The 20,781-nt window shown below is 53.5% G+C and overlaps 1 protein-coding gene across 3 annotated transcripts in view; it reads right to left on the bottom strand.

Annotated features, from left to right (window-relative positions):
- Positions 1-1,766: 1,766 nt before the first annotated feature.
- Positions 1,767-20,781, bottom strand: part of IQCE (IQ motif containing E) — a 34,819-nt gene continuing 15,804 nt past the window's right edge. Inside the window, exons 9-21 of one of the 3 annotated variants that reach the window (XM_033096090.1) lie at positions 20,689-20,761; positions 20,392-20,441; positions 18,813-18,976; positions 17,337-17,392; positions 16,395-16,594; positions 14,655-14,759; positions 12,816-12,906; positions 9,086-9,241; positions 8,612-8,635; positions 6,144-6,254; positions 5,297-5,424; positions 4,215-4,315; positions 1,767-3,082 (exon numbers count right to left, since the gene is read on the bottom strand). In XM_033096090.1, the coding sequence (XP_032951981.1) occupies positions 2,943-3,082; positions 4,215-4,315; positions 5,297-5,424; positions 6,144-6,254; positions 8,612-8,635; positions 9,086-9,241; positions 12,816-12,906; positions 14,655-14,759; positions 16,395-16,594; positions 17,337-17,392; positions 18,813-18,976; positions 20,392-20,441; positions 20,689-20,761 (1,399 nt within the window). In that variant the 3' untranslated portion in view covers positions 1,767-2,942. Of the gene's footprint in view, positions 3,083-4,214; positions 4,316-5,296; positions 5,425-6,143; positions 6,255-8,611; positions 8,636-8,875; positions 9,242-12,815; positions 12,907-14,654; positions 14,760-16,394; positions 16,595-17,336; positions 17,393-18,812; positions 18,977-20,391; positions 20,442-20,688; positions 20,762-20,781 lie in introns of those variants that run through there. The other 2 variants (XM_033096089.1, XM_033096088.1) reach the window with 2 other exon arrangements.

Here is a 20,781-nt window from a genome sequence, read left to right as displayed (position 1 = left end):
TGGGGCACTTAACACCTGAGGTCATGGTCTCTTTCTCCTGGCTTACTTTCGCTGGTTCAGTCTTCCCAGGGATGTCAGTCCTGCCACCGCCTGAAGTTCTGCTCACAGGGCCCCTGGCAGACCCCAGGCCCCAGCTCAGCCTCACCTGGGAGGCCTGAGTGCAGCATGGGGCCAGTCTGCCAGGCACAGTGGAAGGTGGTCTCTCTAGGCCCATGCCCCACTCCTGCCCTTCCCTGCACCACTGCCCCCTAGAGCCCCAGCCAAGCCCCGGGTCTTGCAAGCACGCCTGGCACCGGGCATTCTCCAGGGAACAAATGCCGTGTGTGAGGGTCACAGAGCCACAGGGCAGGCTGTCCCTGCAAAGGCACTGCACACTGGACATCAGCTAGTCAGGGCTTGAGGTACGTCATTTGCTGAGGTAGCTTCAGGACTGTTTGCTTTTAATCGGTCAGCAGCGGACCCAGGGTCACGGCCCAGGAAATATCCACAATGCTCAGGGGCACATTCTCGGACAACTCAGGTCCACACACTCCTCTTGCCCTTCTCAGCTCTGCTCGCTAGCCTGGTCCCTACAGGTTATGGTGCATGAACCGGACCTGGATGCCACACACAGCCTGCCCCCGGCCCCCTCCTGAGCAAGGCCTTGCCCTTCAGGCCCAGGCAGGGCGCCCGGATGGCGCTGTGTCCCTCCAGGACCCATCACCCAGAGCTCCTGGCTGGGAACAGTGACGCAGAAATGCTCGCCTGAGGATGAGGGGCGGGAGGAGCAGCTGGGGTGCTGTCCGGGGTTGCCTGGCTCCTGTGGACCTTTAGCTCTGAGCCCAGCACCCAGAGCAGGATGAGTCGGGTCACCTGGGGACAGACCCAGCGGATGACACAAGGCACGGGTGACAACGAATTCAGCCAAATCACCAATCAGTCCAGTCGGGGAAAGAAGGGCGTAAGAAAACTGATTTGGCAGCTCACAGACCAAATAGATTAAACCAGCCAGACCCCAGGGCTCGATTTTCTTCCATGTCAAGGCCAAGGTGGCCAGTCAGTTGCTATAAGAACGTGGCTTTGCAGGGCTCCCTGGCTGCCCTCCAATTCCGGGCGACATGTTTGTGTGGCACTGAAACCACCATGTGAACTGCAGCTGGAGAAGAGGGGACGATACGACCACCCTTCCTCCCCAAAGACAAGGTGAAGGCACCCAGGACTCCTAACCAAACAAGCAGCATGGACGAGGAAACCGGGGGGAGATGCGGAGATGGCAAGCAGGCACTGTTCTTTTCCTAACAAGATAAACTGCTTTCCCATTTCAGGTGTTGTCTTCCCGAACGTGCTTTGTCCTCTGCACCTAAGCTTCCCCCGACAGTCCATCAGCACATGAGCCGCACCCATAGCGACCTAGGCTGGGGGGGGCATTTCTCTTCACGGGCAGCGATGGAGCGACAATTTCATCAGAGTCGTCAGAGTTGACATCTTCCGCATGTGGAGACACCATGGGCTGCAGGCCCGAGGGAGGGGGCTTGGCTGAAACGAACCAGAGAGAAGGAGAGCGGTCACACCAACTGCCCAGGGCCGGGCCCTGTTTCACGGCCTCCTGTTATGGATGCAGTGCCCCTCACCTCGTCCCTGGCAGGCAGGCCCAAGGTCATACCCCAAAGCAGTAGGTACAGAACTTCAGAACCGGCTTCACACCAGCCACAAAGCCTCTCTCACTACTTCTTAATCACACCTACCTCTCCAGTCTCCAAGCTCAGCTCTGAAAACTTTGGCCATTTCCAAAAAGCAAAGCACCTGCCAAAGGTGAGGATTTGCCAGCTCCGAAGGGACTCATGTCTGCAGTAGTGGTTCTCTGAGTCGTCCTCACAGCAGCGTCCCGGGGGGCTGGGCCCACCTGGGGGCAGCTGAATTCTGTGCTGTGGCCACCAGCTTCCTCGTGAGAACACACCCACCCCAGGTGGGGGAGGCAGGACCCAACCAATGGCCACTTGTGAGCTTTCAAGCTGTTTCACCACTCAGACCATTTCTACTCCTTTCTTCCAGCAGAGCTAACCTGTTCCAATCCGTTAGTCTACACTAGAATGAGATGCCACCTACAGACTGCATGGGGAAGGGTGACCCCACATGCCTCCTTGGACCTGGGGCGAGGGATGTGAGAGACGGGTCCTCACCACTAGCAGCCCTGGAGAAGGGCCTGGCTCTTACTGCTTCATAAAACGAAAGAAAAAATCTAACCAAACAATGATGTGAGATAAAAAAGGGAAGGAAGTTTACTCAGTGCTGCAGGTACTATAACTGCATTGGCTTTTTTTCTGTAACTTTCAAGAAAATTAATATTAAAGTGCTACTGTATGACATTAAAAACATCAGTTTTCAAGGTTATCTTCAGGGTTTTTGTTTTTTTTTCTTTAAAAACATTTTACGGTCAGATCAAACCAGGGCTTGCTTTGCACTCTCACACGGACCCGTTTCTGGGGGTGAACACAAGGGAACGTGCTGTGCGGCTGCGATTGTAGACGAGGGCGAAGCTGAGCTTTAAAATTACACATTTAACCAGAGGAGAAAAGGGCAGTGTCACGAACACATTAGCCCTGATCCAAGAATCGAAAGGCTGCCAAATGTAGCAGCTGGTGAGATCGGCACGGGGACGGGTTTTCAGAGAAGAATGTAAAGCCTGTGGGGAGTTTGGAAGTTCCAGCAGGGCCCCTCTGGCTTTGGGGCTTTGCACATCTTTCCTTTGAGTCCCAGAGCTGAGCTTCATAAACGGAGGTTTTGGAGAGACTATCAAAGCTCAAAGCTTGCTAGCTCTGGCAGAGCTGGAAAAAGTGACCGACATGGATAAAACGCCATGGTGATCTCCAGGGGAGACGGGGCGTAACCTTAGTGTGTGCAGGTTCTCCCAGGCCAAGGGCACTGGCCAGCGGCCGCCCTCCTTCCTGCACTGTGACCCCTCACTACGGCCGCCATGCCTCCCACTCACCAGGGCAGGGCCACAGGGCTGCCGGCACCCCTGACCCCCTCGGGGCTTCGTCCTCATCCTCAGGAGCTGGTCCGTCCACCGTGTCCCCACTGCTCACTTCACTGTCTTCCGTATCTGAAACGACATGCAAACTTGAAGCAGGCGGCCTACAGAGGCGGTGTTACCCACAGACAGGGCCCGTCACGTCCCCTTGCCTTGCTATCCTAGCATTTTTTGGTTCAAAAAACCTGCTTCCAGGTGATGATTAAACAATGCATACAAACGTCGAATCATTATGTTGTACACCTGAAACTAATATAATATTATATTGTCAAATAGAGCTCAAAAACCCCCAAACACCATGCTTCCTTTTGGAGATGTTCCTTGATCTGAAGCTCGGCTCCCTACCTGCCCCGACCTCCTCTGGTTCCATCTTTGTGACCTAAGAACTCACTACAGAAAAGCCTTTCACAGGAAACTCCACGCAAGCCTTGTGACGCCAGTAGCCTGCACGGCACGTTCACAAACGAGACCACAAGGCCACACGCTCATCTTTAGCAGTATAGTAACTATCCAAGCCAGCAGCCACGTGGTCTCCTAAGTACAGTGCAAGGAGCAAAGGATCTGAAGGACAGTCACAGAATCATAGCTTTGGGGACTGAAAGCAACCCCCAAGCTGCCTCCCCAGGTCTCTGCCTCACAGGTGAGGAGCCAAGGCCAGGCCGGTCAGGAGTCGGCAGAGGCTGGGACCACGACCGGTGCAGCCCCGGCCATGCCAGTTTCTCCACTGACTGCTTTTGGACCTTAATGAAGCAGAAAAGGAATATGGGCAAAGTTTTGCTTAAAAAACTAGCCAGCAGGGAAAATATTGGCCCAGGGGAGGGAAACACCTACGCCAGCAGGAGCTAAGAATAAAGTCAAGACACAGAAGCCATGAAGGTCCAATGTGTGGCCTGTAGGTGACTGTGGGGTTACACTGATGTCACTGACACCGCGATTGTCTCCAGCCTGCGAGCTCCAGGGAGTCCCTTGACGCCCTTCTGTTTCCCTACAACCCAAAGGATGAGGGACAAAGCTGTCACAGGGAGGCTGAGCCGAGGTGTCTCCCGTTGAAGGCACTACTTAGTTTGCAGGTGGCCACAGGTGGGACCAGCCCCTCACATGCACTCACACGTCCCATGCTTCCAGGATGGTGGCAGCTCTTTTGGCTTAAACCTCAGAGGGCGAGCTGCCCCTCACTCTAAAATCCAAAATGAAATGAAATTACCAGAAGCTGCAGGGAGGGGTGGCGAGGAGGGCTCGCTGTGTGCGGCTGGAGCAGACCTCCTCCTGGCAGGATCCGCACTGGGGGTTCTTTGCCCGGTAGCCCTGGGGAAGAGAGCGACTCTAGTGATCCCGCACTAAAGCCCTGAGACTGACAACTGGGCTCCCAGGTCTCCTGGGGCAGCGGCCCCAGTGGAGTGACCAGCTGAGCCTGGGGCCTCAGGCGTGGCCTCAGTAAGTCTCCTCGGGGCACTAGCCCAAGTCAGGCCTCAGATGCCTCCCTGCCCCCCGTTGTCCCCTGGCCGCCCTGCCCCGGCAGAAGTGCTCACAGCCACGTGCAGCTCTCCACCTCCTGGCCCTGGCTGACTTCCCCAGGGATGGACCCCTGACTACGGCCTATGGAACCAGGACCCTGTGGTTCTGACTGGGGCTTGCTGTCCTTCTGCAGGGAGAAGCTAGACCTAACAGCCACGGTGGCTGCCACTGTCTGCCATGTAGGCTGAGAAGCAGAAGTCTGTGGAGGCAAAAGAGGAGCAGAGGCTGGCGTGCAGAGCGACACCTGCGGGGGCCGGGAGGGGAGCCTGAGCCTCCTCGGGCAGCAGACGCAGGCCACTGCAGGCTCACAGTAGCCCTGCCCTCTCGCCCGACACCGTCTCTGGGCCACACTTTAAATCCCACCCTTGGCCTGAGTTGACTGAAATGGGTTTTGAGTGTTTGCAGCCCGGAGAGCCCTGACTAACCCGGCAGACCTAGCAGGAGCGAGCGTGTCACTGTCGAGGGCTACTGGCCATGCCGCCTGAGCACTGGGACCGCGTTGCACATCTATTTAGAAAGGGGCTGTGTGTGTGCGAGGACAAGCCAACCGCCGTCTACAAAGTGACGGTCTGAGGACCACACAGCATCCAGCCCTACTTGCTCCCTCCCATAGGGTCAGAGCTTGTGGCCCACCCCCAGGGCACTGGATTCTCACAAGGTGCAACCTGCTCTGCTGACACACTGAGGTCCCAGCTCCATACCCTGCACCTGGGCGCCATCTGCATCAGCATCTCCGACACAGAACACAGATGGGCCTGCCAGTCAGCTTACCTGTGCCTGATCCGTGCCAGGTGTGCCCGGAAGATGGACTGGATGATGGTAATGGCCTCCTCGTGCCCTGGGTCACCCTCGGCCTGGACAATGGGGCTCAGGAGGCAGGGTGAGGGGCAGCTCTGCAGCTGAACGACACAGGAAGAGAGCCGTTTGAGAACCCCCGCCCACCGTCCACTGTGGCATGGCCTTCACCCTGGACCTCCGGCAGCCAGGTAAGGGCATAGTTCCGTTTCAGGTGGCTCATCTCATTACTAACTACTTAGTCAGCATTTCCCTGATTGTAGGTTCTTAATTCTTAGACTCTAGAGCAGGGGTGTCCAAACTTTTTCCAACGTTTTTCACCAAGGGCCATATGCAGTAAAATACACACACAGCCGGGCCACTCACTCGAGGTGAAGTACGTATTGCCTCACCTGGTTTATTTAAGTAAACTAAATATATTTTTGGAATTTGCTGCGGGCCAATTAACAATGGATCGTGGGCCACAGTTGGCCCGCTGGCCGCAGTGTGGACACCCCTGCTCTAGAGTCTTCAAATGACCGTCTTATGGTTTTCACAGACGAGGGGGGCTGATAGAGGAAGCTCATATCTTTATTTTGAACTTTACGTCTTAATTGCAAGATGGACATGCTACTTGATATACTGGCACCTTAAAGCAAACAGGCCCCTGAGGTTAAGTCCACCCAGGCCGTGCACCAACACACTGTTTTGTGACCTGAAGGTGCCACAAATGGGAAGGGTAGTGGGCAGACCCACAGGGCAGGGCGTGATGACGAAGACCGAGAAGGAGAAACGGGGGCAACTGTGAGGACTGAGGCTGGGTCCTGCCCTCCCGGAGGGTTACCTGGCTGGGGAGGCTGGGCACGCTGGCAGATTCTGAACCACACACCTTGCTTGATAAGAGCTTTACCCGCGCTCGATGTCCCCTGAAAGCTGCCTGCAGCACAGTGGCCGCCTGGCAGGGGAAGAGGAGAGAGAGAAACGGATGTTCATTTCCTAGGAAGGCGGCAGGCAGGCACAGATTAGGGGAGATTCCAGAGGGAAAAGCTCTGGCAGCAGAGAAAATGACTTCCCTTACTACTGCACGACCACAGAGAACTAAAGAACCTCTCACTCACGCAGACCCTCCGGCAGCGAGAAACATGCCAGTCCTCCAGGGAGAGAAGGCACAGATGCCCGACCCCCCAGTATACTGAATCTGGAACACAGATGAATCACGTGTTAAATGCTATTGGGTTCAACGGCTAACATTAGTCCCTATTTTACACATACTTAGGTCTTCGTATTGGGATAGTTTCTTCTATTTCATACACGTCTTCTAAAGTCAGGCAGGGTAGTGCATGACCTCAGACTGTCACACAGGAGTTACTTATCCTTTGACCTTCATCTTAAGTGATTTTCTTAAGAACTACACATGGGTCCAAAAATCAGTGCTCTGGGTTTCAGGGCAGCGCTTCTGTTTGAATGACCCTGCTTCCGGCCAGGGGACCTGAGCTCTCACAATGCTTCCGGAGAACACACACAGGCACACCAGGTCCTGATAGGACACGCATTTTCTCAGAGGTCTAGATGCCCCCAAATCCCAGTCACAGGAAACCCTCTGTGTGATCTCGAAGGAACACGACATGAAGGCGAAAGAAATGACATAAACACGAGATTCAGAGACAAGTACAATGAAGGAAGCAACAGCACACCCGTTATCAAGGACAAAAGAACCCACTAACGCACTAAGTATTGGCACTGACCCAGGAGGTCCACGCCTGAATGACAGACAGTAGGGTGACTGCAGCAGCTGACACTGTACCAGCGGCAGCACGACACAGGGGTGCCATCCTCCTTCAGGCCACACACAGGCCCATGCTGTCAACTGGGCACTCCCGACAGCCCTGCCTGCGGGTCTTACCATCATCCTGACCTCAGAGGTAAGGAAACTGAGGCTCGGGGGGGACACCGGAAGAGAAAACATAGCATATGGCAGACAACGGTGCTGGCCACCTGGGTTATGACCATGCTATACAGTCCTCTGAGGAGGCCCGAATTCATTCCTTCACTCACTCGTTCAAAAATACTTATGAAATGCTAGGCACCATTTTGGTAGCTAAGGACGTAGCGGCAAAAAGAAGACATGGTCCCAGCCTCCATGGCACTTACATTCTCACAGGAGAGACAAGCAATTAAAAGAAAGTGAAAGGGATAAATAAATAAAAAGAAAGGTAGGGATAAATGCTCTGAGGAAATATAAAGTAGGGCAGGGGCTGGGGAGCGATGGGTGGTGGATGCTCCGAGACCGGGGGTGTGGGTGGGGACGTGGGGTGTGTGTGTGTGATGAACCAGTGGAGACTGGAATAAAGCGAGGGAGCAAGAGCCTTCTAGGCAGGGGAGCAGCAGGTGCAAAGGGCCTGGGGCAGGGACATGCCTGAGGTTGCCACGGAGGCCAGGGACGCCTTCAGGCTGAGCAGGGCTGGATGGGCCAGGAGCAGGGTGAGCAGGGTCCTCAGGGAGCAGCTCTGGGTTTTGTTCCAAGTGTGAGAGGAAGCCATTGCCGAGTGGGGTCATTTAACATTAAAAGCGTTGCCCTTGCGGCTGCATGGGGACAGGCTGCAGGAGGGCAAAAGCAGAAGGGGACGCTTGAGGAGGTTACTGCAGGAGTCCAGGTGGCTCAGATCTGCACTGTCCCCAAGCCAGCAGTTCATTGTCATCTTTGGCACATCCTGTGTCCGCTCTAACTTCCATGGCCACTGAGGGGCTCCCTCATGCTCCTGTCGCACAGACCGGCTCCCCTTTTCTTAAACAAGGCTCAGCCTTTCGCGCGCCCAGGGGTCAGTGCGGGAATCTTCTACGCTTCCTCTCATTTCTCAGTGCCATGGGCTCCTCCTCACTCTAAGGCCCAGCTCCAACGCCACCATGGCAGGGACTTCCCGGCCTCCGCAGACAGGACAAGCAGGACCGACTGGCAGCCCCACAGCACTGTGTGTGCAGCCCTACGCCACACCTTCCAGCTGAGCTGTCCGTACCTGTTTACCTGTTTGTCTTCATGTCTGTGTCCCAAGGGCCCGGCGGGTTGTTGACACAAGTGATGCTCAATAAACGTGTTGAAAGGATGGATGGATGAATGAGTAACTGTGAAGGTGTGAAGTTATCTCAATATTTATTTGATGTTAATGTCACTTATATATTTTGAACTTAATGTTGGGGTCTGATCTGATTTCATGAAAACAAGGACTTAATGCCGTTCCCTGAGAGCTGCCTGCCCATACTCCATTCCAGAGTAAAAATACATATTCTGAAGTTGGTAAAATAAACCTTGCTCACCTCATCCAGAACAGCTTTTGTTTCCTGAAATAGAGACACACTGTGAATTAACACAAGGATGAACGTGCCGTAATACTGCCCATTTCTCAGTCTTGCCCCTGCAGCCACCAGGGATGGGAAGGCAGCGCCCGCCGCTGGCCAGGCTTCCGACAGCACCGCCTTTGCACCCGGCAAATGGAACCCTGCCCCCTTCTAGAGCCGAAAGATGAGCCTCACCTTTCTTCCCAGGACTCAGCACCCCCACTGTGGTTCGAGCTGCAGGTGTCTCTCTCTCCCCTCAGCCCACGTCACCTCATTTTCTGCCCCGTCTATTCTGTTCCTCCTACATTTTCCTGCATGTCAACTGCACCGAGCTCAGAGCCCACACATCAAAGGGATGCGACACGGCTGGGCCGAATGAAAAGATGACGGACAGAGTGGCTGGGGCCCCTGCGGGTGCAGACCAGCAGCCGGCCTCTCGGGAGCCCTCCTCACCTGGTTCCTGTACGCCTTCCACCGCGCCTGCAGGAGCCTGGCTGCGGCCTGTCTCCGCCCCTCCAAGCAGGTGCAGGGGGCACTGGCTTCATCCGGCTCAGAGGCCCGCTGAGAGGGAGTGCTGGCAGGATGGCAAGGTCGGGGCCACTCCTGGGGCTGCAGGAAAGTGGACGGTAAAGGGTGACTCAGTAGGGCAGGACGATGGTGTCATGGACGGTGGCAGGGGAACACTCGGCTCGATACAGGCTACACTTATCTCACTGACTTTTAATTCAGAGGGAAAATCTGCCCACACTGCTCAGCACGGCAGGTGACAGAAGTGTCTGGAGAAACGACGCATAAGCTCAGTTTTCAGTGACCTCCCTGAACTCTCTCCTGGGACGAAGGGAAGGTGACAGAACCCGTGGGGTCTCAGAGGCAGCTCGCCCAGTAACAGCTGTGTATTGCAAGAATTACCTGCTTTTCAGGAGTCCTTTCTTTGGTCGTTTTAGTCTAACGCTGTACACAAAAGTGGGACTTCTGGGTTTAAAGGTAGCAGATTTCTAGCTTGGTTTTAAGGTAGAAAGAAGCAAGAATTGCTACTGTAACCACCAAATTAACACTGATCTCTATTACTTAAGGGTCCACGTTTATAATCTACAAAGGACACCTCTCAATAAAAACAGAAATATTGAACTCTTTTTCTCACATCAAAAAAGCAAGCGCAGTGGAGACCCACGCTTGGAGAGAGGCCGAAACTGGTAAAAGTGTGTGCCCCACGGAACTGTAAAACCACTGCAAGCCCAGGATGCTTGCCCACCGACCGGCCAGTGCTCTGAGGACACCTGCATCGTCACCTGTCTCTTCTGGGTGCTGGCAGTCACTTCCCGCCACGTTCCCCACCACACAGCCTCTGTTACCCTGAAAAGGGACTTGCCCTTCCCTCAGTCCTAAGACACCCCCAGACGTCCGCTCCACTGAGGCGGGACGAGACTGTCACCGTGCGGCCTGTGCCACTGAGAGCAAATAGGTCAAATCAGCGACTTAGAAGATAGAGGAACATTTACACAAGCTACTCTTGGCAGACAGCTGGAAGAATTTTAAACTTGGGCACACACACACAGTCCTCGAAGCGACTGTTGAGAGCTGTCCATCACTCCATTTACACCTACAATCCATTGCTCACCCCCCAGGACGCCAGCCGGCTCCCGAGGAGAACAGCGAGTCTTTCCAACTCATCCCCTTCCTCTTCAAGTGGGAATCCTTTCAGGCAGGAAGACCCAGCACGAATACGTGCTTATTACAACAAACTGAGACAACGCCAAGAGAAAGTAGAAAGCACTCGTGGTCCCACCACACAGACGCAGCCATACTGGGGTGACCCCTGCAGACTTCCTACCGGTAAGTGTTTTCCTCATAAAAGGGGCCAGCACTGTGACCTCTGTGGGGGGGAGGGATTAGTGTTCAGCAGACTGCAGGCCACAGGCATCTTCCATGTCAGTGAGGGGACATCAGTTCCACCCTTCGTAAGGCGGAGTGACATGCCCTGACTGGATGCCCTGCCTGCAGTGGTAGCCGGCTCCATCTTGTGCCTGGTCTGCAGGGTGGGCAAGGCTGTGATGAGGGCCTGCACCGGGGGCTGACAGGGCTTCCCTTGGCCCACTCTGAATGGTCCGCCATTTGTCCCTGTCATTTATAGGGACACAAAGTCTCCAGGTTGTCTAAGATGCCAAAACGGGTGTAATTCTTACACCACGCCAGTCTCCTGAGCCCAGTCAGGACAAACGCAGAGGCTGACTGAGGACGTCACTCCTGAGGAGAGCTCTGCTGGGGCTCCTGGCATGGCTGCTCCGCCTGCAGGGGCCAGGGAGGGTTCACATCCCAAACTGCTGCGTTAGGGAGAGCAGCGGCCTCCGCGGTGAAGTTGCCAGACAAAGGAGGTGCCAGCAGCATGGGCTGGGTGCTTGTGATGGTCAATACGGGACACGGGATGAGGCCGGGGTCTGTGTCCAGCGACTGCACAGGACGAGGTCAGTGCTAGACGACCTCTCCTGTGTCTGCACATCCACGTGCTGACAAGATAACAGGACAGACGTGTTTTTCTTCATTTGTCCACAGAAAAGCCGAGCAGGCCACAGGAGGGTGGAGTCTTCAATATTCAATTCTGTGGGATGTGGAAACCATTTTTTCTCCCTAAGGGATATGTGACTTTGAGGGAAAAGCATTAAAAACAGCACACATCTGCCCTTACTGAAGTGGTACCTCCAGGGCTCAGGGTTATGTGAAGCAGACATGTCACATGTTGGCAGGCCCTGCCATTTCACTGCCTGCGAGCGCCCCACTTGGACAAAAGGATGTAACAATGCACCCGAGTGCCACGTCGTCTAGAGAAGACATGCAGCTCTGCTCTGCCACATGACATGCCCGTGCCATCAGCAGAGGTGTGCCACACTTGGCCCAGGCGTGTCCACCTGGGCAGGCGGTGGAGGCATCCAGGTGAGCAGGGGTCTCCTGCAAAGTGACCATCACACAGAATGGCGAATTCCCTGGACACTGGGACAGGGCTTCCGCAGACTGGGAACATGACCCACAGTACTAAGGAAAGCACCATGAAGACGCATCCATACAGGTGACACGAAAGCACTTTACTGAACAAGCTGTTTCAGAGGGGAGAGACAGAGCCCCTGCCCAGCCCTCACTGCATGCCCCGCCACACGACCCTCAGGCTCCAGGGCACGCACGATGCCGCCTTTCTTCTGCCTAAGTGGTAGTGCTGTGCTCCGTCTCGCCGTGTAACTCGAGACGTGCTCACCTGCCTCTCCAAGGTCTCACCTAGCTCTTGTCCTTTTTCCCTTGTGCTACTGCAGAAGTACACGTAGCGTCATATGCTCAAAGATGATGCCTGAAAACTAAGGCTCCCGCTAAATAAGCCAGCCTCGCAAGACCGAAGCCAGTTCAGATTTAAAAAAACCAACCACTTTTACTTTCAACTGTGAGCAGATCACTCAACCCTGCAGGCTGTTAGCCTCCCTTCTGGTGGCCAGTGACAATCTCTGTCAGCAGCAAGTCACTTCCTGATGCAACAGGACTTCTTGGCTAAATGTGTGCCAGACAAGGCCCCTCCATCCTGGTGGGCCCCCAGGCACTCCTCACATCTCAGGAAGCAGAAAGGCTCACGGAAAAGGGGGTACCAGGAGCCTGCTGTGCAAACCCCCAGACCACATCTGGTTGACCTGTCCCACACGGACATGACGGCTCCTCTGGGAGCAAACTGCAGCCACAGGGTTCTAACACCTCGGTTATTTGTGGTGTGAGCAGATATCAGAGTACACCTGCCATCTCAAGATTCTGTTACTTGGAGTAAAGGATTAGCGAGAAGGCACATTCGAGCCCATAGCCCAGTGTAGGGAGCCCTGGGCCAGGGGGGACCAAAGGGCTCCCTTCAAGGTCACAAAGGCCACCTTCTTGTCCACGTCAATGGGGGGAGCAAGGCGACAGGGACAGGGAGGATGGTCTGCCGAGATTCACCTCTTACCTGCCTGCAGGTCCTGCAGAAGGAACCTGCCATTCACTGAAGTCAACACTGACAATCAGGTCAGAACGTTGGGCTTCAGCACACACAATTTCTAGAAGTCAATTGTGATGACAGGAGGAAACTGGACTGTCGGTGTTGGAGTCAGGAGAAAGTCTAGGTCTGGGGCCCACCGGCCCCTTCACATCCCAGCCGAGACCAAGCACGCCGGAATCATACCTCAGGGCTCACTTCCACGAGGTCACTGTCCTCTTCTTTCTTAATTTCTTCTAGTTCTTGAAACTTCTTGGTAAGGGTTTGAATTTCCTCTCTAAAGTAGAAAGGGAAAAGATGACAGCAGACTTGTCATTGCGCTGAGTGAGATGTCTGTGCGTGACAGCGGGGACGGTAGCCTGCAGAGCTGGGAAGGACACTTCTCCCAGAGACATGGGGGCCTGACTGCCACCCCACTGCACCATGGGATGGCACATCTACTGTCTATCTCCTCGGCTGGACGGGATGAGGGTTTTGGGGCACGTGGTAAAAACTGGAAAAATACTGACTGCACAAACAATGACAGGCAGTTCATTGGGGTTTTATAATAACACAACGAGAACGGAAGGAAATATAACTGATGGCCTCATTATAGATTTTAAAGGCAAAGTAAAAATAATTCTTCACTGTTCACCTGCCCTTTCTGCTTTCTAGCCTTCTGACAAATTCTAGTCGCATTTCTCCTGAAAACAAAATTTTTGATTCACTTCAGTAATCTGTGTCTTACCAATTATCCCGAGTGCCACATATTTCTGCTCAGATGTCTAATCTACTTTTGGGGGGATTTTTTTATTGATATAAAGTTCATAGAACATAAAACTCACTATTTTAAAGTGCACAATTAAGTGGGTTTCAGTATATTCTCAGTTATGCACCATCAGATGCACCACCATCTAACTAGAGGACACTTCTGTCACCTGAAAGCAGCTCCCTACCTGTAAGTCCCTCCCGTGGCTCACCCCCAGCCCCGGACAACCACTCGTGTACTTTCTGTCTCTGAATCTGCCTGGTCTGGACATTTCGGAATCGCACACGAGTGGCCTTGTCTGTCTGCTGCTCTCAGGCTGCGTAACATCTGAGGCTCCTCCGTGCTGCAGCACCCCAGTGCTCCCCTCCTTTTCCCTGCCTCGTGTGGGTACACCTCAGTTTCTTGTCTGTTCATCAGCTGATGGACATCTGGGCTGCTTTCACTTTTTGACTGTTGTGGACAATGATATTATGAAGGTGTGTGGCAGGCAACTGTCCCAAGGAGGTCACTGATACCCGGGCTGAGTTTTTTTTTTGGCTAATATAGTTTTTTAATTTCATTATTTTTTTCAGTTACAGTTGACATTCAATATGATTTTATATTAGTTTCAGGTGTACAGCACAGTGGTTAGACATTTATATAATTTAAGAAGTGATCCCCTGGCTAGTCTAGTACCCACCTGGCACCATACATAGTTATTACTATATTATTGACTATATTCTCTATGCTTTACTCTACAGCTCCATCACTATTTTGTAACTGCCAATTTGTGCTTCTTAATTCCCTCCCATTTTTCACCTAGTCCACCTCTGGCAACCATTAGTTTGTTCTCTGTATCTATGAGTCTTTGTTTATTCGTTTATTTTGTTCTTTAGGTTCCACATATACGTGAAACCATGTGGCATTTGTCTCTCTCTGTCTGACTTATTTCACTTAGCGTAATGCCCTTGGGGGTCCATCACACACCTCGGTGGAGTCTCAGGCAGTGGAGACCCAGCGGCGGGCACGGCGGGGTGGGGGGTGGTACGGGCACGGCAGCTGCCACAAGACCAGCTTCTCTACCAATGGCCTAATTATGCATGGCTCTTCCTCAGAGTTTGGGGTATTATTCTGAAGGAAACAAAATCCCTGGAAGTTTCAGGAAGAGGAGTGACTGAACCAGAAGGGCGTTTTTCAGAAGCCGGTCCTGACACTGTGCTGAGAACAGGTGGGGGAGGGCAGGAGGAGCTGGAATTGTGTGCATTCTCTCTGCAAACTCTGCCCCTTGGTTCACTTACCTCAAAGCCTCCTCTCTTTCTCTTCTCGCCTTCTCACCTTCCTTCACATCTTCCAGCTCCTTCTGCAAGTCAGCCTTTGCTTGGAGCAGCTGCTTCACTTCCAGACTGAACACAGAACCAGAGACATTTGCGTTCATTAAAACAGAGGACCAGCTACAATGAGCATCACAGAGCAGGAAGCGATCTCAGGAAAAATAACGCAGTCCCACTCCCTCACAGTGGATGGACCATGGACGATGGACGGAGGACGGGGCAGAAGGAGGAAGGAAGAGCCAGGAACAGACTGGAGCCCTGAGTCAGCGGTTACTGAGCACCTGCTGTGTGCCAGCCACCATCAGGTGCAGCGGACACAGTGGTGCGTGAAATCAGACTAGGGGAGGTCCCTGCTCTCACGGCCTCACCCAGCGGTCACACAGCGAGGTGCCTAATCCGAGTCCCAGCTGAGTGCTCGAAGGGCCCCCGTGGACTAGACTGGTGCTGCCTGAGCTGAGGCCTGGAGGACAAGGGGCCTCCCGGGCACCTCCAACCGAACTGCTTCCAGATGGGCTTTCCTGTGTCCCACAGGTGACACGTGGCTAAGAAAGTGGCTCTGAAACAAGACCTCTGTCTGAAGCTCGGTTCCACTGCTTTCTGTCACGTGACTCTCCACATGAATGAGCTCACACACCTTGAGTGGTTAGCAGAGCGGGGCACACAGTAAGGACTTAAGTGGAGCTATTATTAGGCCGTGCGACAGCTTCAGACATCGTCACAGACGTGACTCACCTTTCAAAATGGCTAGCCTAGTTTTTAAAACTTTTCATGAAATACTACTAAGTTTTACAAAGGACCTATCAACGCATGTAGACGCACTATTAGACTTCGTCAGCAGGTGAGAGAACAGTCACATGCGAAGGCCTTCGCCTTTTGCTGTAACAGGTCATGAGTCAGGCACTCAGTCCTTCTCAGGCCTAAATGTGCACACATCGCCAGGGTGGTCTCATTACACACAGAGCTGAATTCTAGAGATCTAGGGCAGCTGAGATGCTGCATCTCACCAGCTCCCAGGGGGGCGGGGTCTGAGGTGCTGCATCTCTTACCAGCTCCCAGGTGGTGCTGAGGTGTAATCTTCCCAGGCCACACTCTGACTAGCAGGGTTTGAGCGAAAAACATTTCAGAAGACCATGGTTTTTGCTTACAATCGACACAACCATGACTAGAGAAGCCCCAAGTAAACAGGGAGGAGGAGGAGATGGGTGCATTTTAGGTGGGCTACAGATCAAGACTCTAGAGAACAGAAAATAAGCAAAATCTTGAGGCTTTGCCTTTCAAACTCTTAGGGTCACGCTGAAAATTTCACAGCATTTATATCTTATTTGATATACAGATTTGATGCCATAAACATATTACTGAATCTTTAAACCACTCTGCATAAGATCTAACTGAGAGTCTATTTTACACAAATTAATGAAAGTAAATTCTTCTCTAAAAGAATTTGGAAATCCCTCTAGAATTTAGTACAGAGATTTAAAGGCCCCTCCCTTTAATGATATAATATGGCCATTTAATGCCTTGTTTTTACCACTAAAGCGGCCTTTATTTTACCACTGAAATATACATTTTAGAATCATACAAAAAGTATTTGTGCAATTACTACCGTGAGCGGAGCATTTTCCCCAAATTGACAAGAACGGGGTAAGCCTAGTAGGAACACCTTTCCACAGGAAGCAAGGTGGTGCCCGCTGCACACGGCCCACGTACTCTCTTTCCTGCAGCTGCACCTGCAGGGCCTTCTGCTCGCCTTTCAGGCTCCTCACCGCACCCCGGAGACATTCGCTGTCCTCTTGGCACTCGGATTGTGGCTGTCTGTGCACCACAGAGCTGGAAGCAGAGTGACCCAAGGGGTCTGACCTGTCCACTTCTGAAGCGTGTGATCTGGGGCTTTCCATTGAGCTTATCTTCTGGAGGCAACACAGGCATTTGTTAGACATTTCTAGAGATCCCCACTGATGTCAGCATCCTCAGCCTAGAAAAGCTCAGCCCCACTGGGCCTCTGGACCTCCTGTAGGGGCCTTTCTTCCCTGACCACTTTGATTTTTAAACTACCCGCAATTTATAAAAACTTATTAAGTTTTCTGCTTGTAAATATGTAATATTCTTTTTAAAAAAATGTTCTCCTCTAGGTTTACTCAGCTCGGCCAAACAATGCGATAGCTCTGAGTATCTTACCAGCTACTCAAAAGGTACTGATACTCTGGCAACTGTCAATAGAATCAGTATTGATGACTAGTTTGCAAATTCACATGGGGGATATGAAGAAATAATCTCCCAAATTTTCTGGTTGGCAAAATGTGGATGAACAGAATTTTCTGTGAACTCAAATAACATGCATTGGTGAGAAGAACAATCTAGGAAGTGAGGCTGGGTTTCTGAAAGGCTCTGGGATCACTTGCACCCCTCCCCACCCCCGGCTGTAACTGGGGGGCAGGCACGTGTTGACGTTCGGGCCTTGTCCGCCTTTTAGCCTGCACCGTGCGCCGTCTGCAGATAGCATTACCCCCACAGTCAATGACACCTCATTCACCCCTAAGTCCTGTGAGCAAAGCCCCTGTCTCCCTCCGACCCCCAACAGATGCCCAGCTACTCATCAGGCACAGGCGCGTCCTGAACAGGGCGGGTGACGCTAAGAGGCGAGCCACTCACCTTCTCCAGCTCTGCGATCCGTCTCAGCAGCCGCGGCTTACTCCACTCCGTGTAACCTAGAGGAAGCAAAGTGTTTTCATGACAGACACACTTCATGCCACCATTGTGACGGGCCACTTCAGCCGGAGCCCCACCCCAAGTGGCCTGATAGTTCCCCTTCCCCCCCAGGCTGGCACCACTGTGATAGCAACAGCAAAGCCCTAAGACCCACACCTGGAAGGTTCTTGCGCTCCAAAGGGCTTCTCAACAGCAAGTCTGTTCTCTCCCACTGTGGAGTCAGTGACACGAATGTCTCCTAAGGCCTCCGTGTGACATTCTCTCCTGTTCTACCCCTGTCAGCCTCTGGTCCCTGCAGTCCATTCACGTGGTTCTTCTCAAGGTTACCAGTGTCTCACTCTGCCAACTACAAAGCTCAATTTCCCGTCTTCATCACCCCAGGACCCAGCAGCATGCCCTTGCCCTTCACCTGCTCTCAGGATGCCTGTCACTCGCATGTCCATCACAGTCCTCTCCCCCAACATGTCCATCGCACGTCCCCTCCCCCACGTCCACACATGTCCCCTCCCCCAGCATGTCCATCACACACATCCTCTCCCCTAAACCTGCTCCTCTTTCTGTCTCCCCACCTCAGGATAAGGGCACCTCTGCCCTTTCAGATGCTCAGATAAAAGCCTTGGAACCTGACTCCTCCGCTCCCCTCAGAGGCTACACCCAACCCCCAGCACCTATCCCAAACCTGGCCACCTCTCTCCATTGCAGTACCACCCCGTCCAGGCCACCAGCAGCCTGAGGACACTGCAGAAGCTTTCGTCCTCCAGTCCCCTTTTCTATCACGGACCACTCAGCACAGAAGCAGGGGCTCCTGGAGAAACCAGTGAGACACTTCCCACCTCTGCTCAGCAACCAGGAGCCTTGGAGTGGCTCAAGTCCCTGTACTCCATCTGGCCCGGGACCGCTCTGTCCCCACCACACCCCCACTGCTTCCATGCTGGGCACACTGCTGCCGGCTGGTCCCCAAACACGCCAGGCTCATGCGAGGCCTTCGTGCCTTCCCTCCGGGCACCGGCGTGGCTGTCCCTCCTCTCAGGCCAGTGCTCAGCTGTCAGTCTCAGTGGCGCCCTCCCTGAGGACCCTACTCACAGGTGCACACCCTGTCCCCGCCCTGCCGCCTCCCTTTTATTTTGCTCCCTAGCACTGCCGGCACCTGGCCCGTACCTGACCTGTTGGCTTCTCTCTCCCTCCCTGACACGATGTCACCTCCACGAGGGACGTCTGCATGCTTTTGCTCACCACTCTTTCAGCACCCAGCAGCTGCCCATTAGGTTCTGCACATGTTAGTGCAGGGGGGCCCAGTGGTACACGTCTGTGGCCAATGACATCGGCCTTGGTGGCGGGGAGCGCGGGAGGGCCCACATCCTCCCAGAGAAGCAGGCCTGTCCCCTCGCGTCCCCCTCCTGAGGTGGCTATGGAAGGTACCCTTTGTCCTGGCGACGGTGGGTGAGTTGCTCAGCACACGGTCCAGGTCCTCCTTCAGAGTCCGGTTCTCCTCCGTGAGCTCCTGAACGCTCCGGGACAAGCTCAGGAGGGCACTGCTCATTTTTTTCTGCCTTTTAAGGCCACTTTTCTTCTCCATGGGAGGCCTAGGAACCATAAAACCAAACGGCTAAGGTTTGGGTTTTGGAACTGATTTCATAAACGGTGTGCATGAAGGCGGCATGTGGCCAGGGCTGTTTGCAGGTGAGTTCCTGAAAGTCACACAGGGACACTGACCTGACCCACGTCAGCAAACTGCTATCCTCCCAAACAGAGTTCCGTTCATATTCAATAATTAGCAATCTGAAGAGTTTCCTCGTTTCACAAGCACCTGTGTAACAGCTTTGATTTTGCCTCTTATCCCAGAGTCTAAAATGCAGTTGCTCCTCATTATTCAGATTCTGTGTTTGCATATGGGCCTACACAGTCTGTGGGTAACCCTCCCCTACACACTGTGGCACTACTGTCATGTTCACTCACGGGCAGAGGGCGAAAACTTAAGAGTCACCCGATGGGCACATTCCCAGCTCAGGCTGAACGAGCCACTGCCGTGCCTTCTTGCTTTAGTTCTCGTACTGTCACTAAGGGTCATTTTTGCGGGCTCCTTGGCACGTGCTCTTCACGTTTTGTCCCTGAGTCTGCTGCCTGAAATGGCCGCCCCGGCGCAGTGCCGGAGAGCTGCCAGTGCTCAGGGAGGAGGAGATGCGTGTCAGATGCCCTCCGCCAGGTGGGACTCAGCAAGAGCTCAATGTCAGCTCAATGTGAGCTCAATGTCAGCGAGTCCACAGGACCCACCGGGAGGCGTCTCCAAACAGATGCACACCTAAGCTCGGGTGCTGTGTTGGCCAGCTGATGAAAGCGTGACCAGAGGCTGTTGGGATCCTGCCTCTGCACCCCCAGAGCACGGGCTGACACCCGACAGCTGTGTCTGTGCAGACTGCAGGACCCTGCTGCCAATGGTGAGGACCGACTGGGAGTGCTATTTGTGCCTTTCCAGAAGAGTGTGCCAACCCGTTTTAAACTGCTAGGGGGTAAGGGAAAAAGGGGAGGCCATGCCGGCACGTAAGCGCTCGACAAATGCTCACAATTTACTGCAGAGGCAGCGACAAGACGAGTGTGACCAGGGCCATTCCTCCCACTGTTTGCTAGAGCCGTACGGCGTATGAGGCAGGGAGAAGGGGAACCCAAGGTAAGCAGACTGGAGTGTCTCTCCTAATAAGCTCACTGTCAAGATGAACTTGTACTTGGTATTAAGTGTTAGAAGACCTGCTTGGAAAACCAGTGCTTTCTAGTTCTGAGCCAGACGCTGTCCAGTACTACAAATGATGACTGCTGGCAGTAAGCACGCAGCAATTCTGTAACCATCGCACACAGAAACACATCAACTCTGACCCCTGAGAACGTGGACAGTGCTGGCACTGCTCCCAAGTTGCGGGCAGCGTGTGCAGCTTCCCCGGAGCGACTGCTCTACTCAGACAGTCGTTTAACACAAGAACAAACACGAGCACCGAGATTATCGTACTTCCTTCCTGTCACTTCAGAACTCGCCAAGAGAGTCTGGAGACGATGAATCTGCAAATACCAAATTAAAATGCATCAAAATACAAAACAAGCACAGGGATGACCTTCCTCTGAAAGAGCTGCTGTCAGGTGCCCGATTTCTGTCCCCGCGGCTGGAGGTAAGCGCTAGGTGTCGTGATCCACATTCAAGTTAAGAGAGCAGGGTCCCCACAGTGCCACCGGGTGATCACCCAGACCAGCGTTGACCCCGCGCACCCTCTCTGACCCTGTGCCCCATGCTGGGCAGAAGGGCACGCACCTCCTCGTAGCACGTCTCCATGGCAATCCTCATCTCTTCCAAGTTCGTGGTCTTCAGGTCAGTCTGCAGTTTGCTGAAAATCCAAGTTCAGAG

Source organism: Rhinolophus ferrumequinum, chromosome 24 (assembly GCF_004115265.2).
Source record: "Rhinolophus ferrumequinum isolate MPI-CBG mRhiFer1 chromosome 24, mRhiFer1_v1.p, whole genome shotgun sequence".
In the NCBI taxonomy this organism is placed as follows: Eukaryota; Metazoa; Chordata; class Mammalia; order Chiroptera; family Rhinolophidae; genus Rhinolophus; species Rhinolophus ferrumequinum.
The sequence above is the reverse complement of the archived record's forward strand: the minus strand, read 5'-3'. Positions and strand labels throughout refer to the sequence as shown.